At 36.8% G+C, this 26720-nt stretch overlaps 1 protein-coding gene across 1 annotated transcript in view; it reads left to right on the top strand.

Moving 5' to 3' along the window:
- PEX7 (peroxisomal biogenesis factor 7) overlaps positions 1 to 26720 on the top strand; it is a 73124-nt gene that overhangs the window by 33364 nt on the left and 13040 nt on the right. Inside the window, exon 9 of the mRNA XM_070461455.1 lies at positions 22020 to 22119. Within this exon, the coding sequence (XP_070317556.1) occupies positions 22020 to 22119 (100 nt within the window). The remainder of the gene's footprint in view (positions 1 to 22019; positions 22120 to 26720) is intronic.

Below are 26720 nucleotides of genomic sequence, written 5' to 3'. Positions count from 1 at the left end.
ATTGGAAACAGTGGCAGACTTTATTTTTGGGGGCTCCAAAATCACTGCTGATGGTGACTGCAGCTTTGAAATTGAAAGACGCTTGCTTCTTGGAAGAAAAGTTATGACCAACCTAGACAGTATATTAAAAAGCAGAGACGTTACCTTGCCAACAAAGGTCCATCTAGTCAAGGCTATGGTTTCTCCTGTAATCATGTATGGATGTGAGTTGGTCTGTGAAGAAAGCTGAGTGCCGAAGAATTGATGCTTTTGAACTGTGGTGTTGGAGAAGACTCTTGAGAGTCCCTTGGACTGCAAGGAGATCCAACCAGTCCATCCTAAAGGAAATCAGTCCTGAATATTCTTTGAAAGGACTGATGGTGAAGCTGAAACTCTAGTACTTTGGCCACCTGATGCGAAGAACTGACTCATTGGAAAAGACTGATGCTGGGAAAGATGGAAGGCGGCAGGAGAAGGGGACAACAGAAGATGAGATGATTGGATGGCATCACCAGCTCAATGGACATGAGTTTGAGTAAACTCCAGGAGTTGGTGCTGGACAGGGAGGCCTGGCGTGCTGCAGTCCATGAGGTCACAAAGAGTTGGACATGACTGAGTGACTGAACTGAACTGAAGTGAAAGTGAAAGTTGCTCAGTCGTGTCTGACTCTCTGCGACCCCATGGACTATATAGTCCATGAAATTTTCCAAGCTGGAATACTGGAGTGGGTAGCTGTTCCCTTCTCCAGGAGAACCTAGATCTTCCCAACCCAGGGATTGGACCCAGGTCTCCCACATTGTGGGTGTATTCTGTACCAGCTGAGCCACAGGGAAGCCCAAGAATACTGGAGTGGGCAGCCTATCCCTTCTCCAGCTGATCTTCCCCACCCAGGAATTGAATCTGGGTCTCCTGCATTGCAGGGGGATTCTTTACCAACTGAGCTATAAGGAAAGACAAGTGTTAACAAAGAATGTCTTAATTGATGTGTTCAGTAAAAATGCCTCTAATGTTTCCCTGTTTAAAGAAGGATGCTGACTTTAAAACAAAGTGTATTTATCATGCTAAGAAAGTATTCATCAACTCTTGTTTTGTTGAGTGTTTTTTTTAGAATCAGGAATGGGTCTTAAGATTTGTTGAAGGCTTTTTCAGCGTATATGGAGATGATCATGATTTTTCTTTTTTGAGCTATTCGTATGATGTGTTTTATTAATGGATCAAATTAGCTTTGCATTCTTAGACTAAATCTCTCCTGTTCTTTGTATATCATTATCTTATACATAGGACAAGATATTTTATTGGATTTTGTCTGCTAATATTTTATTTAGAGCTTTTACATCAATATTCAGAGGTGATTTTGGCCTGTATGTTTCTCTAATCATATGTGTATCTCTAATAATAACCCTAATTCTGGATCCACACCACACAGGGTTTATGTAGGGATTTTTTTTTCTGTTTCTTTTAAAAAATGTTTGTGTATCAATGTTTAAATTGCTTCATAAAAAAGAATTAAGTTTTTCTACATTTTTTAAGCTTCTGAACAATTTTTACAACATAGAAGGTATTTGGTTTTTGCAGCTTTGATAGGCTTTCCCTGTGAAACCATCTGGGCATGGGTCTTTTTGTGGAGTACTTCTTGATAACTTTATTTCTCCTATGGGAATTTTTCTCTTTTAACTTTCTGTCTGTAATGTGATCAGTTTAGGAAATTATCCTCTGCTTATGACTTTTCACATTTCTTTATATAGATGTCTATAATGTCATGACTTTTTCGTTTCTTCTGATTCAGTGGTATTTCACTCTTATTATTTTTGATTTTGGATATTTGTGATTTCTACTTCAACTAATCTAATGGTATGTTTATTTTGTTATTTTTTTCTTAAGCATACAAAATTTTGATTTGTCTAGGAGAACTAATGTTTTTCTGTTCAGTACCTCATTAATTATTGCCTTTATTTCCTTCTTGGTACTTTCTTTTGGCTTTTTCCACATTTTGAACTGGGAATTTACTTATTTTTATTCTTTGATCTTGTTAATAAGGTGTTTAAGACTATAAATTTTCTTCTAGTTTTTATTTCATTTGTAACCCATGAATTCTGATACATAATATTTTCATTATTGTTAAAAAATATATGACTTCTATTTGTATTTCATGTTTCTTCCAAGAGTTGTTTAGAAGGAAGTTATTTAATTTCCATATGAAAATACTTTTTAATTTTTGAAAATTTGTGAGTAATTTCTAGTTTTATTGCACTGTGATCAGAGAATACTATTTTTTAGTCAATCTGTTTTATGGGGGAGAACCTTATAAAAGGTCAATTTTTTGAATGTTACATATGCAGTTGAGAAGAAGGTTTATGCTCTGCTTTTACTTTGTAAAGTTAAATATATAACTGTGCATATGTACTTGCTAAGTTGCTTCAGTTGTGTCCAACTCTTTGCAACCTTAGGGACTGTAGCCCACCAGGCTCCTCTGTCCATGGGATTTTCTGGGCAAGAATACTGGAGCGAGTTGCCATGCCCTCCTCCCGGGGATCTTCCTGACCCAGTGATTGATCCCAGGTCTCTTTTATGTCCTGCATTGGCAAGCAGGTTCTTTACCACTAGTGCCACCTTATAACCATAAGCTCTACTAAGTAATTATATTATTTGGATCATCTGTATCCTTTCTTATTCTTAGTTCACTTAATCTGTTTTGTCCTAAGAGTGGAATATTAAAAAATCCTATTATCAGTGGGCCTCTGTCTATGTCTCCCTGAATCTCTTATAGTTTTGACTTCATAAAGGCATATGCTGTATTATTTGGTGCATAGATATTTATAGTATACATTTAGTGAACTGAAACTTTTAACATAAAAGAGAGTCTACCTTTGACACAGTTAATTGTTTTTAGTTTTTACTCATACTTTATCTCTTATTGATATCATTGCTCCTGCTTTCATATTGTTTCCATCTTCCATATATCTTTTTCTGTACTTTTAGCATTTTTGATCCATGTTGTTTTTGGTATGTCTCTCGTATAGAGCATATATTTGGGTTTTGCTTGGTGAACTAAATAAAAAATCTTTTATTGTAATATGCAAGTTTAGTTTGTTGCTTACTCATGTCTGACTCTTTGTGACCCCATGAATTCTAATCTGCCAGGTTCCTCTGTCCATGGTATTTTCCAGGCAAGAATACTGAAGTGGGTTGCTATTTCCTTCTCCAGGAGATCTTCCCCACCCAGGATCACACTTGGGTTTCCTGCTTTGCAGCCAGATTCTTTACCAACTGATCCACCTGGGAAGCTTTAACTTATTCATATTTTTTGATAAAAATATGTTTGGTAGCAAGTCTGTTGTATTTTGTTATGATTATTATGTCATATGTTCTGTTTATTTTTCCTGTATGTGATATATTTTATGTTGTAATTTGATTTTTTGCTCTTTTATTTAAAAAATTATATTTAGGTAAGGTTTTTTTTTGCTTTGTTTTAGTGGTTGCCTTTGGTCTTATAAGTTTTGTAATGCTTTTATTCCCTTTATTTTATTTAAATTTAAAGAAAAAAAAACCCAAGCAGTTCACTCAATTCTCATATCTGCTGCCTCTGGCAACCACCAATCTCTGTTCTCTGTGTAAGCTTGTTTTGTTTTTGTTTTTGTTCATCTATATTGTTGCAGTTGGCACAATTCCATTCTTCTCTTATGGCTGAATAATATTCCACTGTAGTCATATGCTACAATTTCTTTATCCATTTATCTGTTGATGGACACTTCGGTTGTTTCCATATTTTGACTGTTGTAAATAACGCTGCGAGGAACATGGGGATACATATATCTTTTCATGTTAATGTTTTTGTTTCCTTCAGATAAAAATTCAGAACTGAAATTGTTCGATTATATGGTATTCTATTTTAAAATTTTGGGGGAACCTCTCTACTGTTTTTCATATTGGCTACACCAATTTGCATTCCCACCAGTGATGCACTATGGTTCCCATCCTTGACAGTAATTTCAACAGTAAGCTCATCAAATCTTGTTCAATAGATTTATAGAACTTTATTTCCAGCCCTTCCTCTTCTCTGGGTATTCAGTGGATGGGGCTGAAAATTCCATCCCTTTAGTCACATGAGACTATGTAAGGACTCCATCTGAAGTCACCTTATTAGCATAATCTCAGGTGTGCTCCAGAGGGAGTCCTTATAAATAACAACAAATACATTCCTTTATTTGGGCTTCCCTGGTGGCTCAGAGGTTAAAGCATCTGCCCATAATGCAGAAAACCTGGGTTTGGTCCCTGGGTCAGGAAAATCTTTTGGAGAAGGAAATGGCAGCCCATTCCAGTACTTTTACCGGGAAAATGCCATGGACAGAGGAGCCTGGTGGGCTACAGTCAACGGGATCGCAAAGAGTTGTACAAGATTGAGCAACTTCACTTCTTCCTTTATTCGGGAATTTCCAGGGGTTTTAGGAGCTCTGTGCCAGGAACTGCAGGTAAAGATCAAATATAATTCTTATTATGTTATACTGATCTAGGTCAAGTTTTTTTTGTTTGTGTCTCCAAATGCTTGTTTGGAGATATTAGTTCCATTTAGAATGTTATATTACAGTTTTCTTACACTTTGCTATTTATTTTTTTGAGGTGATCTTTTCTCAGGTGAATTGTTTGAGTTTATGACATCAATTGAAGGAATTTTTTTTTACAGTAGAGTAAGACTTTATATGTTTCTGCATATCTGTGTACAGGACTGATGCTTCAGGACTGGTAGCTTTCTTTCCTTTTAGTCTTCTTTTCCCTTTAAACTATTAACGTCCTAAAATACCACCTTGTGTCCTGTGCACTTTAGAATCTGTACTCTATTCTATGCTAAGCTTTTTCAGTATTTTCACTCATAGGATGGGCTTTCTCTTTGTGGTGGTAGCTTTAAATCAGTTTTTGACCTGATCCTAGCTCTTCTCTGTTCTATTCAGTTTTTCCTAAATTCCCCTTGCTGTTAAGTAAAGCTTAGATCTAGAACATGGGAGAATGCACACTGAGATTCTGTTTTTATTCTTTTTACATGTAATTACAAGTTGCAATTTGTTAAAGGCCTGAGTTTTATTTGTTCTTTTTGCTGTCCTGTATTGGTTTTTGTGAGGATACACTAAGAGGTTTGGATTTACATGGCCTCATTACTTCAATACCCAGTATTCCTTTCTCCTTTAGTTCTAAGTCAGTATTTGATATGGCAGAAGCTATGTAACTTTATTTATGTGGAATGTAATTCTGATAGAATAAATTACAACAATGCCTGAGGAGAAATTACATGCCCTAACTCGGTTTTTTTTTGGACTGATCCAATACAAGCAGGCAGACACACTGGGAAGTATAATCATACTAAGTCTTCCAGCTCTCAATTAGAAGGATACCATGACCAATTTTTTTATGTAATAGTCTGTATAAAATAGTCTGAAGTGATTATAGAATTTTTAGCATGGGAGCCAAAAAATGGCAACATGGTAGACAGGAGGAAAACCTATCAGTTGTTCACCACCCACCCCAAGCTGTTCCAGACTGCACCTATGGAGCTAGATCATTGGCTGGAGGTGAGGGCTGTAAGCATGGATTTGAAGGCCATTAACTTAGATGGTTTAGCCCAGAAGAATGCATCAATCAAAGGGAGATAAGTTTAGAGAAAGAAGAGCAAGCCAAACAGACAGTCGTCAGGAGGGAATTAATGTTGGAAGGAAGAAGGGAACAGGTTATCCAAAACAAGAGGAGGCCTTGGAGCATGCAGTATGTCAGAGAAACTGCAGGCAAGAATGTCAACCTCACATGTGTGGCCTGTGTAACGTGAGATCCTCCAGGGAGACTAAACAAGACCAAGAGTGAGCTTGGAATCTTCCCTCTCACATAGTGTCACTTGTGGGCTCAGAAGAGATTTCTGAATATAGAATCCAGTTCTTGGATTTCAGAATCTCTTCTGGAGTTTGAAGCTGATTGCCACAGGCTTGACAACTGAAGTGGGGACATTAATCTTGGGACATCTTAAATCCATTTCACTGACCTTTTCTAATTAAAGGGGAAAACCTAGTGACTGCTTGTTCTTGCTTTGCAGAATTGTCATTATGATCTTAATTTTATTGACCACTCCCTGTTTTATCTATATACTTAAGTATCCCTAAACACACAGTTGGGAGATGCCTCACTTTTGTTGATGTAGGTTTATCTCAGGAATATTTGTCCAGACTGGACTTTTGAATGCAGACTGCAGTACTCTGAAATCTTGTAGGTACCTAACTATGCTCAGATATCATTGCAGTTTTGTGGCACAGAGTCTTCCCTCCACTTTTTAATTGAAGTATAGTTGATTTATAATATTGTATTAGTTTCAGGTGTATTACATAGTGATTCACTACTTTTATAGATTCTTTTTCTCTCCACTTTTAAGAATTAGGGTGTGGTTTTTTTTCTTAATCCTGAGCAGGACTAGAGATTGGGGGATAGATATTCAGTGCTTCTAGGAGAGAGAGATGGCTTAGGTCTTGGTTCTGTGACATACTGCAAGATCAGAAGCATCACTGTTAAACATTTGGTAAGATTGTGATCATAATTAGGTTATGTGAAATCTTTAACATTGTTGAAAAAGACTTCAAATAGGCAATTTTGTCTATATAACTAGAGTTTAGGTTTCTTTACTCTGAAAGTGGAATGTCCTCACAAGCTCCCAAAGTGATTGAAGAACTGCATAAAAGGACATACCTGAAAATACTGTGCTAATTCTTTATCTAGGTTTCCAATCTTTACTTCTCTTCTTAAGTCACCTCCCCTGCCCTATTCTCTGCACTTTTCAGCAAACCACCTTCTCTCTCTCTTTAAAAAAAAAAATAATTGTAGGGCTCTAACACAAATTATCTTAATTTTTTCTGTGCTGTGCTTAGTCATTCAGTCGTGTCCGACTCTTTGTGACCCCACGGACTGTAGCCCGCCAGGCTCTTCTGTCCATGGGAATTCTTCAGGCAAGAATTCTGGAGTGGATTGCCGTGCCCTTCTATAGGGGATCTTCCTAACCCAGGGATCGAAGCCATGTCTCTCATGTCTCCTGTCTTGGCAGGCGGGTTCTTTACCATCTCAGCCACCAGGGACGCCCCAATTTTCACTGCAAACCTGTAAATTTATCTAAACCTGTACCTATCCATTTCTTCTGTGCCAGTCAGAACCCATGCACCTGAGTGGGTTTAAACCCATACACTTCTATGTCCTTCAGCACTTTTCTCCATTAAATGCCTACTTTCCGTTGTATCATCCGTCTGCAACTCTCTACTGACTTTCTCCTCAGCCTGTAACTTCTTCCTGTGTCCTGTATTTTCCTTTAAGTTCCCTTTCTTTCTTAACCAAGCTTTGTCGTTGTTTATAGTCGCTAAGCTGTGTCCGACTCTTCACAACTCCATGGGCTGTAGCCCTCCCGACTCCTCTATGGGAGTCTGTGGGATTTCCCAGGCGAAAATACTGGTGTTGCCATTTCTTTCTCCAGGAGATCTTCCCAAATCAGGGATCGAGCCCATGTCTCCTGTGTTGGCACGCAGATTTTTTTTTTTACCGCTGAGTCACCTGGAAGCCCTAGCCAAGCTTTCGAGCCCCCTGAGGCTCCATTCACCAAGACCATAAAAAGCTCTGTGGTCCCAGGTGCTCTGCTTGGAGGTCTGACTTAGCCTATCTTATTTGAATCTATAAAATGGATCCACATCACTGATTTCACAGGGCTAATTACCTTGAAAGATTTGTATGCTTTGGCTTTTGAAGTCATCTTGCAATGAGTGGCTTACTTGTGATGAATTATGGTTTCTTGGCAATCATTATGCTTACTTAGGAATTTTGGGGAAGTAAAAAAAAAATCCAACCTAAAAGTTGTTTTTAAATGGAATGAAATGTTTAAATACAACACTTAACAATTAGTAATGTTAAATTTATATGTACTTAATTAAAAATTGATTTTAATTGTCAGCTCTCAGACATTCTTGTAGATCCTTGAAAGCTTATAGTCCTCCACGCTTAGGGCGATATGTCCGTTTACTCCTAAGCCTAAAGCTGGCTTAGCCCCACTTCTTTACTGAAATTGCTCTGGCAGAAGCATCAGTGACCTCAATAATACCAGTCCACTTGTCAGCACTTGTACTGGACCTTGTTGCTGTATTTCGAATTGTTGATCAGGCTTTCCTTCTTAAAACTCCTTACCTTAGGGATTCCATGTTCTTCTTTTTTGTTTTTATTTTCTCATCCTCCCCAGCCCTTCCTTTCTGTACTTCATCATGGCATCTTTTTCTCTCCCCTTTAAACTTGGTAAACTGTGGCTCAGTGTACTTCTACATGTGCCTTCTAGCTGATACTGCCCACCCCCCTTGTCCAGCTCTGACCTCTCTTGCCCAGCTCAGGCCCACTTCTTCAGCTCTCTGCTGGATGCACACAGCTGAGTGTCCACACAGGCATCTCATTCTTTATTTCTTCACTTCCTTCACTCTGCAAGGTTTGCATATTTCTCTACGTTATTTGTCTCAGTTATTGAGAACAGTAGCCCTAGTCAGATCTAAACCCTGGAGTTCTCCTTTTCTTCTATAAAATTGAGAAACACTTTCCCAATATGAAGTGGAATAAAAAAGATTTGAACCCAGTTTCTTCACTGGCAGTACATAGAGACAAAATCATTTTTCTTCCAGAAATAGGATTTTAATTTTAACATATAATTTTGGAGGAACTGGCATCCCACCCCAGTATTCTTGCCTGGACAGAGGCGCCTGGCAAGCTCTAGTCCATAGGATTGCAAAGAGTCAGATCATGACTGAAGCAACTTAGCCTGCTTGCATAGCTACTACTGTTCAGCTTCATGCAGGATGTGACTAGAAGCTACTAGTCATATATTCCAGGATAGGGTTATCAGACTTTCTTATGCAAAGGAAGATGAATAGAAAAAGAAATCAAAATTATTTGAAAAATGTAATTTTTTAATGTATGTATATATGTATGCACATTTGTAACTCTCAACACATGTTGAAAATATGACTTTAATTGTACTAACTCGTTGTTTGACTTTTGTCTCATTACTTGTGAGTGGTGACCACTCATTGGAAAGGTCAGGAAAGGTGCATTTTGGGTAGATTTTTACTCCACGTGGTATTAGTTAAATTTATCCTCTGAAGAATTTTAAATCTCATTGGATTGATAATATTTTTAGTGACAGAAGAATTATTAAAAAAAAAAAAGATCTGAGACATAAGACGAACAGTCACCAGTTTAGTTTTTAGCACTGGTAATTTTACATATAGCTCTGTAGATTCTGTGTGGCTAGTTTCTCTAACATAGGCTCTTCAAATATATATTTTCATTTACTTGTCAATTTATATTTTGTTCTGTTTTTAAGCTTTTAAAACAGTTTATATGGTGGGCATTATATCAAAACTGATGCTATGGTGGACATTTTAGTTTTATAAAATTCAAGTTCTATATTTTTTTATGTGGGTAGATTATCTTATCTAACTGGGAAAAGTTTTAAGTCCTTTCTTTACCTGTAGAGTAGCTCATTATGTTTCATCAATTAAGTAATAACGATCTAAAAAAGTAATGTATAACATAGATTTGAAATTATTTAGTATAGTTTAGGTTAAATAAAAACTCCAATCTTTTGGAAAAAATATCAGAACTCCTTCAGCTGATGGGCAATATAGTCTATAGAAATGCACATTGGTTCTTTCTAAACTTCCCTCAGAATAGAACTTAATTTTAAAATATTTAATACTGAATTATTTACATTCTTTTATGAATGTTATCATCATCGATGTTAGTGTGTTACCTTTCTTCTGATATACTCTTCATTAGGTTTCTGCTTTTTCTGCCAAGACACGTTTGCTGTACCAGCCACACTTAAGTATGGTCTGAGTTCTAAATGCTAGTATTTGGTTTTATACCTATAGATCATTTCATAAACACAGGCAGAAATCAACAAAGTAGATATATATGAATCCAGCAAAAGTAAAAGCTGCTATAATTCTGTTTCTTCATTAGGAAGGACGTTTTGTCTCTTCCATGTATATAACAAATACTTCTCAGATAAAGATATAACTTTCATAAATTGATAAAGCTAAAATGATTAGTCTCAAACAGAGTAACACTTTTCTGTTTCAGGATAGTTTTATAAATATTATAACTTTTAAAACATTTTAAAATCAGTGCACTTTGATAACAATAAACCAAACAGCAGGGTTTTTTTTAGGCTTAGATTCTTTTTGCAAGAAAAATTTGAAGTTTAATTTAATTCCAGTGTTTTCAAACTGTACTTATCCACAGCTTATATGAAATTCTTTGCTCATAACAGCAATTTTAATGTTTCCAACTGAACTGTTAAGCTCTTTTTTGGAGTACAGCTGTACTCTGCTTTTAAAATTTAGCCATATTTTACAGAATGGCTGTTATCTGCCAGTTATTGTAATAAACAGTTTGGACTATCTTGCTGAGGAAATGATAAAAGCAAAGACTTAAAGAGAAATAGAAGCACATAAAGGAACCTGAAGCATGTCAGTTGTGTTGGCATAGTGGGAGATACATAGTCACAAAAACAGGTGCGGGGTGGTGAAAGATACATTTGAATAGACTGACTGTACATTGAATAGACTAACTGTGGGTTGGCACGTTCGCAGGTAACATAGGAGTTAGGACCACAGACTATGGAGCCAGATTGCCCTTTACTTCCTGTGTACGTGTGAATATCTGTAAACTGGAGATAGTAATAGTACCTACTACGTTAGGACTGTTGTGAGGATTAGGTGAGTTGATACACACAAATGCTGACACATAGCTGACACTATATAGGTTTTTGCTACTGTAGTCATTATTAGTGTTGAATGGATGGTGACAGAAGAGCCTCTGTATGGGGTTGAGGCTGAGTCTAGGTCTAGTCTTCAAGGGTAAGGTAATAATCTTTCTTTACGGCCACACAGTCAGCCCCAGCCTGGCCTTTGGTGGTCCTCTGCATCCTTGGAGTTCGGTTTCCAGTGAAACAGTGTGAACCTTGTCAATATGTTCTCCGGTACATAACTTTGAAATTCAGAGTTCTAGCCTTGAGTCCTAATATATATATACAAGGTAATAGTATTTTTATAATATTTTTTATCTGTGCTTCTTTTTTGTGTAGACCTGATAGTGACAGCATTTGAGTTTATTAACAATTTATTATTCAGCATAGAACACAGTGAGGGCTGACTGGTGGTGTGGTGGTAGATGTTTTAACAACCAGCCATCTAGGTGAGTGGGGGGAGCCTGACTTGTAGTGTTTGAAGTAGGAGTTCAATGGTGCAAGTACTCCGCACATGGCAGGGTAAAGCGACCAGTATGACATGATGTCAGTAAACTTGGGGTCAAGAAGAGACATGCACACCAGCTCTCACACGCCAGTGCCCTCCACTGTGGCTGGCCCTAGACCTCCATGATTGCTGTCTTCATAATTGTTGACTCTTTAAAACTTCTGTAATCACCAGGTTGGCCAACCCAATGTATATTCATTTTCATTGAAAAATGTCTGAGAAGGAAAGGTATACACCAGGTAAACTTTTACTCAAGCATTCTCTACCTCCTTTCCTTTCAGTGGCTTTCTGCCCCCTGGGCAGAACATTTTTTTCCCTGCAGTGCATCTTAGATTTCTAGAACTTTCATATTGTCTCCCTGGGCTTTCAGAAGAACATTCTTACCCTCCTTGGAGGTAATAGGGCCTGAGGCTTGCTGTGCATGTTTTCTAGTTACATTTACACTCTGAATTACACCTGTATTCATTCCTAGTGGGGCGCAGTTGATTTTGTGACAGTGGTGGGCAACCCTACTGGCATTTTGTTGGCAGTGACCATGCATAAGGTCCTGCAGTGGCCATGACAGTCCTTACAGTTATGAATTGACTCTCCCTCTGCCATTGTCAAAAGTGCTCCGATTTTTGAGTGGTGTACAGCCAAGAGTAGCTAAGTCTTTATATGCCAAAAAATCTTTACACATCAGTATCTGTTCTTACATTTTAATTTTAATTATTTTCACACAACACTACTGTGAGGGTGTGCCCATTTATCCAGAAGACAGTTGACTCAGACGGAAAGACTGACTAATGTCACATAGGTGGCAAGTGATAGACCCAAACTTGAACCTAGACCTTCTATTTCCAGTCTTTTTACATTACTTGATACCTGAAAATTCCTTGTTAAGTCCAGAGTTCTTTTATTTCTGATCAAAATTGCTAAAAAAAAACCTAGCAGAATCACAGAAACACTCAAATGTCTGTGAAAGTCGCTCAGTCGTGTCCAACTCTTTGTGACTCGATGGACTATACAGTCCATGGAATTCTCCAGGCCAGAGTACTGGAGTGGATAGCCTATCCCTTCTCCAGTGGATCTTTCTGACCCAAGAATTGATCCAGCAACTCCTACATTGCAGGCAGATTCTTTACCAGCTGAGTTATCAGGGAAGCCCTCATGATGTCTGTAGTTTATTTTTAGATAGTTCAGCAGAGATATTATTTTATATGCAGATGTGTAGAGGGAGAAAAAACAAATGTGGCAAAATCTTAAGAACTGGTGAATCTCGATGAAGAGTATATGGATGTTCAATATATATTATTTGACTTTTTCTGTGGGTTGGTAATTCAAAATAACATTTGAGAGAAAAATAAGCAGTGTTTAATCATGTGAATTAAAATGCTGAAAATGTTTCTTATTATCAATACTTTCTAATAAATGTGATATTATAATGTTTAATTGTAAAATAAGATAAATAGCTTTATTATGTTGCGTAAGCATGAAAACGGCCTTTAGGTGAATTGTAGTAAATCTAAAAGCCTAACAAAGCAGCAGACACAGAAATACCTTTTATCTTTGTCACATTTACTCGCCAGGGATTTGCCTTTATACAGTAAGTGTCTTAACTTTGGTGTGCATGACAGGCTTTTTTTATCCTTATGATTATTAGCACAGAGATTTCCACAAGCAGATACTTCTCTTTCTTCCCCTTCCCCATAAAAAAAAAGGTCAGCCAAAGCAAACAGATAGTATAGCTGAATATGTACTCTGTCTCACAAACCTTTCATTTCAACTTTACCCAGTCCCCCTTACTCACGAAAAAAAAAAAAGGTCAGTCAAAGTAAACAGATGAGAAATGTGAGGAGCTGAACGTGAGCGCCTGTGCCGCCTCACATGATCATTTTACTTCATTGTTTTCAGACAGTTGCTTATAGTTCTTCTACATTTGTTCCTCCAACCACAAGAAATTGTGTGGCTAACCATAGGATGCTAATTGTTAGTTTGTCGGAACAGATTCTTAAAATGATCAGAGTTGTTGAATGTTCCATGGCTTTCAGAGCTGTTAGGTATAAATATGTTTGTAACACATCACTCATCACATTTTTCACTTTGTGACAAAGGTTCACTAAACTTCATCCCTGGTATTAAGAAAGCATCTTAATGTAGTCGTCTCTGGTTTGCTTTTTCAATAATGAAAATATTTGCATTCACATGTTTCTTTAATTCTTGGAGAATATTTTAGTACTAAATATATTTTGTGTTAGTAAAGCATGTTGCCCGATTACAGGGTAGGACTCATATCTCTTTCTTCATTTTGTACCTGGCACCTGGGGATATACTAACATAATTGTTAGTGGATATACTAACATAATTGTTTATGAATATAAGCGAATTTAAATTATATGAAAATTTATGATATCCTTTGGACACGCTGACCTTAAGAGCCTGCAAACAGTTGTATATAAATTAGGTTTTCACTTTGTGTTTTAAGTAGTAATTCATAAAACTGAATTTAAAGTAGAAAGCCATACTGTGATAAAAAAAAATGATATTTATCAAGGAGAAAACTTGCTGGTCTCTTGTGTTTAACATGTGTGTGCGCTTAGTCACTAATGACTTGATTGCAAAATTTTACTAATGAACAAATTTGGAATCTTTTATTGGTATCCTGATTGTTAACTGAAGTTATAGAAATATATTTTTGTCTTTTTCTGCAGTTAATTGTAATATGCACTTTACTGTTATTTCTAAGCTTTATATACCTAATGGTTAAGATATTTGTAGGTATGAACCAGTAACTCTCAAGCTTGTTAGTATGTTCCCAAAGATTTTTTCCATTTGACTTGTTTAAATTAGAAAATTCTTAAGGTAATTATTGTCATACTGGAAAGATCTTTTGATGAAGTGAAGCATAAATTTGCTAGTTAAATGCTGGGTGAAAAAAATGAAAATAATTTCCTATAAAATGAAACAACATATTAATTAGAAAAAAAACTTGTAAGACTTAGGATTTTAAGTACCTTGATTCATAACTGCAGAACATTTTTCAGAATTATTTATTACTAACATTTTTCTGTAAGAATCACCAAATCCATGTCTAATTCATAACCTAATGCAAGTGCATGAAGAAATAGATCTAAAAGGAGTGAGGAATGTTAAGCCTTAGCTTAATGCAGTAGAAGTCACTGCTTTGAACTTTGAATTGTGCTGATTAGTTCCAACAGAAAATTTATGGATTTTTGTCAGTTAATTTGCATTATAATTTAAAAATTCTGTTGTGCAGTGTCTGGAAGGCAGCTGACTGGATTTTGTTGTGATGTTTATACAACATCTAGTGTAGATGTTGCTTTGCCTCATCTTCCATAGTAGGAAGTCAAAAGATAAAAATCTAAAAATGAAAATAATCAGTGATGTCTGTGTGTGTATTATTTAGAAATATGGAATAAAATATCAGAAGAAATAGCTAAAAGAATTTAAAGTGATTGCCTCTGAGGCAAAGGGTTAAGGAGGTGCATCAGGAAGCATCTGCTCTTTGTCATGAACCTCGCAGAAGTAACGGACTCTAATCTGTGCAATTATCATTTTTAAGAAAAGGGTTACAGAGCAGAGAACCTCAGTGTTTTCTTCTGTTATTTATTTGCATGCGTCAGTTCAGTTCAGTTCAGTTGCTCAGTCGTGTCTGACTCTTTGCGACCCCATGAATCGCAGCACACCAGGCCTCCCTGTCCATCACCAACTCATGGAGTTTTCTCAGACTCATGTCCATCGAGTTGGTGATGCCATCCAGCCATCTCATCCTCTGTCATACCCTTCTCCTCTTGCCCCCAATACCTCCCAGCATCAGGGTCTTTTCTAATGAGTCGACTCTTTGCATGAGGTGGCCAAAGTATTGGAGTTTCAGCTTCAGCATCAGTCCTTCCAATGAACACCCAGGACTGATCTCCTTTAGGATGGACTGGTTGGATCTCCTTGCAGTCCAAGGGACTCTCAAGAGTCTTCTCCAGCACCACAGTTCAAAAGCATCAATTTTTCGGCGCTCAGCTTTCTTCACAGTCCAACTGTCACATCCATACCTGACCACTGGAAAAACCTTAGCCTTGACTAGATGGACCCATAGGAAGTCTTTATTTTGAACAACGGGGTACTCCCTGTCAGCTGTTAGTAGTTTATTCCTGAGAACTCAGGGATAAATAATTCGCCCTTGAGGTCTGTCCTGAAACCCTAGTCTAGAATGTGTCAGCACTAAGTGTTCTAAAATTGAATTCTTAGAGATTTGACCTAATAGATTGAACTATATAGAGAATGCAAAGAAATAGAGGAAGACAATATAGAGAATAGAAGCCAATAGTTATTAATGTTTTCATCTTCAAACAAAATTCAGTCGCGTCCCTTCTCTTTCTCCAGTATTAGATCCTGTGTTTGTGTGTGTGCACACGTGCTTGCATGTGTGTGTGCATGCATGCATGTGTGAACCAGAAACCATCTTGAGCTAGCTTCAATAGAAAAGGAATATTTCTCAAAATACGGTTCTCATGAGGTTCTCAACCTGCACTGCACATTGTAATCACCTGGAGAATGTTTGCACCGTCCTGTGCCTGAGGTTCACCTCAGATGAGTTAAGTTTCTCAATTGATTCCGACAGTCAGAGTTGAGAACCACTGCCCTATTAGCCTCCCTTTCCTGCCTAAGAGCTCTGCTGTTTCTCATGGGAATTTGTCACATTGGTATCTTGAAATAAGTTAAGCTTAAGAAGTACTGCTTTGGTTCCCAAACCTAGTTGGTTGAGTATCAGCATTTCCTGAGGAAAGCTTTCTGGGTTCATTTCTGATCTACTCAATTTTCAGGAAAAAATTTCTCAACAAAGCTGGGGAGTGTGTATTTTTTGAATGTCTGGTATAAGGAGTTTTTGGTCCATCATTTGGGAACCAGGTCTAAAGGTGATTTAAATGTTACCTTATTTGTGAGGTTGACCTTTGTTATTTCTCTATCTTGTCCTTTATATCCTCACTTAATTTTTTTATTCATCCATTCATGAAACATTCTTTGAGTGTCCATGTGTGAGACAGACATTTTTATACATGTAAGAGATACAAATAGGATACTGTCCCTGAATTCAAGGAGCCTACTAGAGGAAAATGTGCTGTGCTTAGTCACATCTGACTCTTTGTGACTGCATGGATTGTAGCCCGCCAGCCTCTTCTGTCTACGGGGATTCTCCAGACAAGAATACTGGAGAGGGTTGCCATGCCCTCCTCCAGGGGATCTTCCCAACCCAGGGGTCGAACCCAGGTCTCCCGCATTGCAAGCAGATTCTTGACCATCTGAGCTACTAGGGAAGCCCAAGAATACTGAAATGGGTAGCCTATCCCTTCTCCAGGGGATCTTCCCGACCCAGGAATCGAACTGGCATCTCCTGCGTTGCAGACGGATCCTTTACCTGCTGAACTTCCAGGGAAGCCCCACTGGAGGACAATAGATCTGTAAATAAATGTATAGTGGAAGCATTGTAAGTATTATGCTAGAAGCCAGAAACATGGGAATCAGTCTTGATTTCTTCTGTCCTATTAATTCTGCCTAAATTTGTCTCCGTCCTACCAGCCTTTCTTCATCATCACTACTAGCACCTTAAATACAAGCTGCTTTTTCTGTTTTCCACCTGGCTATCTCCTCAACCTTCAGATTGCAGCTCGGGTCACTGTCCTCGTGAGTTCATTCTTACATCCTTCTTCATTGTCTTTTGGGGGCGCTTGTCAATTGCAATTACACTTGTGTTTTTGTGATTTTTTTTTTTTTAATGTCAGTCTATCCCACTGGACAATGAGCTGCAGGAAGTCTGAGGTCAGCTCTCTTGCTTCTGGTGCTTGTACCTGGCATATTCTGGGACTTACAAATTGTTGAATAAATAAGTAATTAAATAATGAGAAAAGAAGCCATTGTGACATTTTTGCTTACCACTGCTAGACCCAAACAGTGCAAACAGAGGGACTTTTAATGGTGCAGTTTGCTTAAAATTTTAAAAACACGAGAAGACCATGACTCACTAATAAAGGACCTAAAATGCCTTCTCATCCCTAAAAAATTAAATTATGAGCAGTGTGAAAACAAAAGCCTCATGATTAACTAATTACTAATTACTAATTAATTAAAACTAATGTACATATAAGACATTGAAAAGTTGCCAAAACATTTTCCCATCTTTTTCTTGTAGTTAGGAAAGACAAAGAGTTAATAACTCTAAAGTTGAAAATGGAAAAGGAAAAGAAAGAACTTTGAAAAACATTTTAAACCTTCTGCTGAACTCACCTATAGGCTAAATTTCAAAAGCATTAGTATAGAGTTTTCAAATTACATTTAAATAAGTAAAAAGTAATTTCAGCTTTATTTCGGCTTTATTTTTGAAATAATTTTGATGTTTTGTTTGACACAGTACTACATGTTTGCTGTGTTCATGAATTGTAGAGTCAGAGACAAAAAGAAACTCAACTGAGACATCATACTATGATGCTCTTTTTCCATTTCCAGTTTAAATGAAAAATGTTCCTACAGTTCTGTAGTATTTTTAATCATTGGAGGCCTTTCTAATATATTTACTTCCCATGAGTCAGTGATTTCATCAGCAAAGAGACAAAAAGGCACCAAATAGTGTATGTGCTAGACCAAAACAAACATTTCACTTAAAAATAATATGTCTTATTTGACCACTGAATGATATATGTGGCCTGACTTCTCCCAATTAAAAGGAGCCAATTTTACTGGCATGATAGGCATATGAAAGTCCTGAGATATATAGAACTTCTGGAGCCCTAGAGTCCAGAGGAAGACTGCAGGAAGAGAACTTGCCCACTCCCTCCATTGCACTTGCAAGGAAACCTGGAGAAAAGCTCACCTGCTCCTTACAGTTCACCCCTTCCTATTGCAACGTAACAGAAGAATTCTGGCCGTGTATACCTATCAGACTGTTAACAGCGATTGCCATTGGAACGTGGGAATGAAGAAAAATAAATTTCTTTTTGTTATTTATTGAAAGAGCCGTTGCAGTTAAAAAACAAATTACATAGTCACATTGCTATGTTTTTGGTTTTCTCAACTGATTTAGCTTATGCAGTTTACTGTGTTTAACTTGATATTTTTGTTAAGACATTTTAATTTGGTTAAAATTATTAATATTAATTAAATCTGAAGCTTGAGATCTCTCTATTTAGCAGATCCTCTGAAGGCAGAAACTGGCATCATTGTTCCACATCCATTTCTGGGATTCAGTGTTCACATGGTTTTTACCTGAGTGTTCCTTGCTGATGCTTTTATGAAGTTTTTCTGGTGTTTGTTTGTTTTTCTGTATTATGTAGGATTTGGGGTTTTTTCCAGTAGGAGTATTGGTCTAGGCACCTAGTCAGCCATTCTGCTAGGAATGAATGTCTCATTGTTTTTGCACTGTAATATACACTTTGTATGTTACATAATTTCATAATTACATTAGAATAACAGTCAATAATGCTATTAGGACATTCACTAGACTAGCCCTCCTTTCACCAAATAGTAACCTTAGAGTGTTGGCATGCATTTTGTTTCATGAGGGTTTTGCAAAATGCACAGTAATACTTGCATTATGTTAAATTTATGTTAAAATTAGGATAGTGTGAATCTGTGGTGTGGAACTGGGTGGGGCCATGACCACCCATTAAACTGTGTATTAGAGCAAATTCAAACTTTTTGAGTAGAATTTCAGCCCTCCTGCATGTGTGACTTTCTGTGTCACACTTGTTCAAGCTAAAGTTGGATGGTTTCACACACGTGCCCTTGTTAGTAACCAAATTTTCTTAAGGCCACCTGTCTTGTCCTCAGTGCTGCCTTATCCTTTAACTGGCCTAAAATAACAAAAGAACAATAAAAACTGTTTTCCAGAACCTTGTCAGGAGGGTATAAACAAATCCATGTTCAGTTCAGTTCAGCCACTCAGTCATGTCCGACTCTTTGTGACCCCATGAACCTCAGCACACCAGGCCTCCCTGTCCATCACCAACTCCCGGAGTCCACCCAAACCCATGTCCATCGAGTCGGTGATGCCATCCAACCATCTCATCTTCTGTCATTCCCTTCTCCTCCTGCCCTCAGTCTTTCCCAGCATCAGGGTCTTTTCCACTGAGTCAGCTCTTCATATCAGGTGGCCAAAGATTTGGAGTTTCAGCTTCAGCATCAGTCCTTCTAATGAACACCCAGGACTGATCTCCTTTAGGATGGACTTGTTGGATCTCCTTGCTGTCCAAGGGACTCTCAAGAGTCTTCTCCAACACCACAGTTCAAAAGCATCAATTTTTCGGCGCTCAGCTTTCTTCACAGTCCAACTCTCCCATCCATACAGGACTACTGGAAAAAGCATAGCCTTGACTAGACGAACCTTTATTGGCAAGGTAATGTCTCTGCTTTTTAATATGCTGTCTAGGTTGGTCATAGCTTTCCTTCCAAGGAGTAAGTATCTTTTAATTTCATGGCTGCAGTCACCATCTGCAGTGATTTTGGAGCCCCCAAAAATAAAGTCTGGCACTGTTTCCACTGGTTTCCATGAAGTGATGGGACCGGTTGCCGTGATCTTAGTTTTCTGAATGTTGAGCTTTAAGCCAAATTTTTCACTCTCCTCTTTCACTTTCATCAAGAGGCTCTTTAGTTCTTCTTCACTTTCTGTCATAAGGGTGGTGTCATCTGCATATCTGAGGTTATTGATATTTCTCCCGGCATTCTTGATTCCAGCTTGTGCTTCATCCAGCCCAGCGTTTCTCGTGATGTACTCTGCATATAAGTTAAATAAACAGAGTGACAATATACAGCCTTAACGTACTCCTTTTCCTATTATCTTTAAAAAAATTCTAAAAGAAACCATTTTTTATGGTTTGTATTCAATTCATTGTACTGAAAAAAAATCTAAATCTCAAATGAAGTTAAGAGAGCTGGTACCTGGATTAAATGACTTTCCCATAGAAGGATTCTGCTAAATCACCATTTGGTGTAATGCTGACTCATGAGGAAGAACCCATGAAGCAACATCTCTGTGTTTCCTTAAGGAATGTTGAGGATGCTCTTCATTACCTAAGTATAGGATTAGGTAATGTGAATTCCTATGGATGAATTTCTGTCTGAAATTTCCAAGAGCAATTTGGATGTAGACACTATGAATTCAGGGCCTGGTCATGTCTCCTATTCTGCTTTGACTGCTGCAAGGCTTAGCATCTCAAGGTCCTCACTGTCAAGTATATACAACTTCATGAATATATATTTTTGTTTACCAGTCTCGTTACAGGTTTGAATTGACTTTTCTACCCTTACTTTTCCTTTAACTTATATATTTTTTGCTGTATTAAGTGCATATTTTCAAAACCATTGTTAACATTTTTTGGAACAAAGTGGGTATGTACAAAATCATTTGATTATTGCCTCAAATAATGAAAATCAGTGAATAACCATGTTTCAGGAATGAAAGATACAATTAGATATTTACTTTTGCTTATAAACATTATCAAGATCTAGAAAATTAGATTTCAGTACAATTCTGTCTCTAGATCCAAATGAACAAATATGCAAAAACAGCAGAGACCACTTTTATAGTTTCTGAGAAAGACCGCAGCCTGTACCCTCATTTGTTTGGACAAGAAATTTTTCAAAAGTAAAATCACTCTCCTTAAATATTGTGTAGATTTCAGTGATCTGATTAATGGGCTGTTTATTCATTGTCTCTGTGGTACCCCACAGTGGATTATCCATAGCAACAGTCCTTTTCAAACTTAATAAGACCAACTCTGTATTTATTAGGGAAATAATAACCACCGGGTTAAACAAACTGACTGTTAGTTCTGTGTATTTACTCTTTCAAAGAGATCTGCTAAACCTTCAGCATGTCCCATGTTGTAGATGATTAGGCAAGCTGAATTGGTAGGCCTCTGTGATTCTGAATATGCCATTTTTGTGGTGTGTGTAGAGTCAAATAATAAAGATGATGAGCAAATAAAGCTTCAGACATAAAGTACTATTTTGTGCATTGAGAACAGGACAAAATTCTTCTCTGTATAGTAGAAATCAGGGATATATTATGATAAATATTACCACTCCCAGTCTATAGAGGATAAATAGAATATTTAATTTTGGCTGAGGAAAACATATTTCAGTTTTTCTTGCCTCTAGAAATTACATTGATGTGGAATCTATAAGAAAGGCCCTGCCTCAGAAAAAAGATAATTTCAGAATTACAGAGATTTTCATAAGAGAACATATTATTTTTAAAGACTTTGAATTGCTGTTGAAATGTAAATTAAACCTACAGTCTGTTCATGTCACGTGTTGAGAAATGAAGTAGTATTTAAAACACAAAATGTTAAGAGTTCGTGTAATCCAATATCCTTATTTTACAGCCATGAATAATGCTTTTAGAATTTGTAAAAAAAGCCTAGTGTCTTTCATCTCAAATGTCCTTGGACAATATTAAAAAAAAATGAACTATAACTTCTGTCCTATAAAGTATACTAATGGGAATACAATAAACTTCTACAGGAGTGCATTGATTAATAATTCCATTTGGTTTTTGTCTTTTTATATACAGTAGAAAACATTTTTTTCTTTATTAGATTTTTACGTAGATTAGTAGTGGGGCTCTGCATTTATGAATTGGTTGAGCCTGTTTGATAAAAATCTTTGCTATGTTTAATATCTGTTTTTTCTTAAAAGTTTTTTTGTAGTTTTAATATTTAAATTATTTATTTTTCTTTATATTCACAGATTCTGGAACTTTTCAAAGCCTGACCCTCTTCTTGAAACAGTGGAACATCATACAGAATTTACTTGTGGTTTAGATTTAAGTCTTCAGAGTCCTACTCAGGTAATGGATCAATCTCCTCATATTTTTTCCTACCCATACAGTTTACAAATAGCTCTACGTGTGGCATGCATTGCTTTTATGAACAAAATTCTTGCCTTTAGGGCAAGGTAAAGTACATTTACTTAAGAAACCTGACCTTTTTCGCTGTGTAAACTTGAGCATTTGAAATACTAGGGAAGAAGAGGTATCCAGAAACTTGACATACTTTTTTTCCTCTTGAAGGGTTAACTTTCCTGAGAGGAAAAGGAAACTTCCCCCAAACTATTGTGCCTAACTTGTAGACCTCCTCCGAAGGAAAGAAAGGGTAACAGGAGAAGAGTGGAGTGAGGAAGGATCAACCCCAGAGGTTGATGGAAGTCAAGAGTGTGTGGCCCTGGATTCAGCTGTCCGCTAAGCAGTCCAGATTACGGGCCTGTCATTTCCCTCTCAGGACGGTCACCCTCTCTCCTCAGGCCATGTCAGAAGAGAGGCTCCACATGGGGAGCAAAGTAGAGGAGAATGGCTACTGTTTCAGTTACCAAACTTCATCTTTCCCCCTTTTTGTTCTCTTGAGGACTTTTTTGAATTTTAAATATTCTTCAGATTTTTTAATAAAGTAGTTTCAGTTTTGGAAAGTGTAAACTCAGATCGGAAACACTTGACTACCTTGACTGATAAAATACTTTAATAAAGCAGGCTATGTGAAAATGCCATCATATTACTGAAACAAAATAATATGTGGAAATTCTACTGTATGACTAAGAAGTTATGCATTTATGATAACTTTTAGAAGTTAAACACAAAGCAAATTCTGTTTCTCATTACTGTGTTCTTAAATTTAAATGAATACATGGGTTTCTTTTTGTTTTAGAAATTCAAGACATAATTCTAAGTTTAAAATATTCCCATTATATGTTAAAATATTCTCATTAGCATTAGAATAATTGTTTGAAAATGACTTGGTAGCATCTAAGAAGAGAAGAAATTGAAATAATGATGAGTGAAATGGTATGATCCTTAATGTAAATACAATGTGCCTTAAATATATTAGTTCCTTTTCTGAGAAAAACATTTATCATAGAAGCTATTTTTAATAAAATAATTATACATGTTTGCTATTCCAGTTTATAAAAATGTTGTAATGTGCCTGTTGAAGCATGACAATACTCCAAAAGGGACCCTAAATTAGGTATTTTCCTTCTCCTCTATTTCTGTTGACCCATCTCTACAATCCCCAGTCTGTGGCCTGAGGCAGTAGATGTGCATCTATGATGCATGGCATCTCCTCATCCAGGTCTTGGAGAGTGCCAAATGTCAAATTGGTGTTTTCACTTTCTTCAGATAAATACCGAGAAGTGTAATTCCTGCATCATATAGTAGTTCTATTTTTAATTTTTTGAGGGATCTTCATTTTTTCCCCCATCGTGGCTGTACCAATTTGCATTCCCACCGACAGTATATAAAGGCTCACTCTTCTCCACATCCTCGCCACCACTTACTATCTCTTGTCTTTTTGTTAAGAGCCGTTCTCACAGGTGTGAAGGGATGCCTCATTGTGGTTTTGATCAGCATTGCCCTGCTAAATAGTGACCTTGAGCACGATTTCATGTATTATACCTGTTGGCCATCTGTATGGCTTCTTTGGAAAAATATCTATTCACTTCCTCTGCCCATTTTTTAATCAGATTATTTGTTTTTGGTGCTAAGTTATACGAGTTCTTTACATATTTTGGATAGTAACCTCTTATCAGATATATGGCTTGCAACATAGTCTCCTGCTCAGTAGGCTATCTTTTCTTCTTTCTTGATACTTTCCTTCACTGGGTAACGTCTTTAGTCTGATGTAGTCCCACTTGATTTTTTTTTTGCTTTTATTGCCTTTGCTTTTGGAGTTAGAGCCAAAAAATTACTACTAGGACCAGTGTCAAGGAGCTTACTGCCTATATTTTCTTCTAGGAGTTTTATAGTTTCAGATCTTACATTCAAATCTTTAATCCGTTTTCATTTTTGTTTATGGTGTAAGATGGTGGTCCAGTTTCATTCTTACTGCACGTGGCTATCCTGTGATTTGTGTTTTAAAAGATCGTTCTGGCTATTGTGGGAGAACAAACCATAGGTATGACTAGAAATGTAAAGATGGAAAGATTCAGAATACATTTCTAAATGTTTCATATGATTTAACATTTTCAGTGATTAGTTTATACTTTTCTTCTCCCTGTAAATTTATCTTTTTCCCTTTATTTTATTTATATTCTGTCTTGGACTTTACACTTTCCTTTCAAACTAAGTTTTTTTAAAACCAGCATTTTTTTTAAAAAGAGCATATCTAAAATCATCACATTTTAATGCAAGCATTTGTTTTATTTATATTATTAATGTATAGTTTTACCAAGTAACATTAAACTCCTTCCTAGGGGGAATAAGCATCAAGTTCTTAGTTCACCTCCCTGTCTTCCTCTCACTTATCTTATCTCAGTTATCTTTTGCTAACAAAACAATAAAAAAAAACAAAAAAAGATAAAAAGTTCTCTTTTGTAACAAACTCCCTTACAACCTAGTAGTTTAAACAACAATTTTCTTTGCTTACAATTAATTCTGTGATTCAACAATTTATACCAAACTCAGCCAAGTAGTTCCTTTATTGATCTCACCTGGGGTCACTCATGTGACTGCAGTCATCTAGTGACTTAACCAGGGCTATGTGATCTAAGATGGCTTCACACAGATACATAGAGTATAGCACTGGTTTTCTTCTGAGCCATATGTCTCCAGATGAGTCCAGGCTTCTTTACCTGGCAGTTGTAGATTTCCAGGAGGGTGATAGCGAGGTGTCTTCAGGACTAGACCTCAGAGTCACAAATACATAGAGTATAGCACTGGTTTTCTTCTGAGCCATGTGTCTCCAGATGAGTCCAGGCTTCTTTACCTGGCAGTTGTAGATTTCCAGGAGGGTGATAGCGAGGTGTCTTCAGGACTAGACCTCAGAGTCACACAACGTTCCTTCTGTTGCAAAGCAAGTTAAAAGGCCAGGTCAGATTCAGAGTGACAGAGGGACTCCACCTCTTGTTGGGAGTAGGTGCAAGGAATTTGTAACCATTCTAAATCTACCACATTAACCTTTTGTTGGTAGTTTAAGTTATTTTTAACATGTATTTATCCTTTATTCTCATATATATGTATTCGAGATTACTGATTGCATGTTAATTTAATCTCACTCTTTGCTCATAGTTTATTCTGTTAGAAAGTAGTTTTCTCTCACCTCATAGAGGATACCTTTCAATCTTCTTTCAAAAACTTGTCATCTCTTGTGTTGATTCTAATAGCTACGAGACTCTGCTGACATACTTTTGGACTTCCATGCTTTAATATATTCCCTGTCTTAAAAGAGATTTTTCTTGTATTTATAATTTTCTTTTTAGCTTCTCCCTTCTTAGAGATCTGAAAAATGAGATCCAAAGAGATTCTTGTGTTATAACCTCCTTTCTTTTTGACTGAGTGTAAGGTCTTGTCTTTAAAAGTTTAAAACTTGACAAATAAGTGTCTGGGGTCATTCTTGAAGGATAATTGCTAAGAAATACTCCGTGCCCTCTTGTTAACCAGACTGAAATCATCTTTCACTTCAGAACATTTTTCTTTGAATTTTTTCCCTCTGATCTTGATTTGTATAGTCCTGGCATTTTCTCTTTTCTTTCTTACCCTTATTATTTCTAAATTGGAAACCTTTTTTTCTGTCTTTAGGCTTATGATTCTAGACCTGTAATATATGTCCATTGGTATAATTGGAATTTTCTGTATTAATGTATTTTTAGAATCCCTGACTTTGTCTCTTCAGTATCAGTTCTGCTCATTGATATTTAGTTTAGTATTTATAAGCTGGGTATAGGTTTATGTATCATTATGCATTTGGAAGATAGTTATTTCTCTTTTAAAAAGCAGACATTACTAGCTCATTCCAAGATACCTCATCTGTGTGTTTAATAAATATATCTTTTTTCCTTTATGAAATTGAGAAGTTATATTTAGAAGAAAGTATAAAGATTATCCATGGTTTTGCCACTCTAGAAAGAATCTGTATTATACCTTATTAACTTGCTTCTTTTCAGCCTTTTTCTAGGAACTTTTATTTGAAGTGTAGTACATACATTGGAAAACACACGTATTTTGTGTGTAATTCAGCAAGTTACCAAGTAACTACACTTGTGTAACAACCATTTAGGTTAAGTATGGATCACACTACCAGCATCCCAGAAAGCCTAGTCGTGCTTCCTTCCAAATATCACCCCCTCTCTCCTTCCCAAAGGGAAATACTCTTCTGGTCATTTTGTGTACATGTTCTTCATTGTTGTGATTGTATCACATGTATGCATTTATCTTCTGGGACTTCAAAATATCAGTACTTGGTAATCATAATCTTTTAATGAATGAATTTCCTAGTCTATCCATGATAGGAACGTGTAGGTACTATAAAGTGTGAAAGTGAAAGTGTTAGTTGCTCAGATGTGTCCCGCTCTTTGTGACCCCAGGGACTGTAGCCTACCAGTCTCTGTCTGTGGGATTGCAGGCAGATTCTTTATGAACCACCAGGGAAGCAAGATTTTTCCCTAAAATAAAGCAGAAGAAAT

This window comes from Odocoileus virginianus, chromosome 34, assembly GCF_023699985.2.
Source record: "Odocoileus virginianus isolate 20LAN1187 ecotype Illinois chromosome 34, Ovbor_1.2, whole genome shotgun sequence".
NCBI classification, from domain to species: domain Eukaryota; kingdom Metazoa; phylum Chordata; class Mammalia; order Artiodactyla; family Cervidae; genus Odocoileus; species Odocoileus virginianus.
Note: the sequence above shows the minus strand (reverse complement) of the source record. Positions and strands in the feature narration are given on the sequence as shown.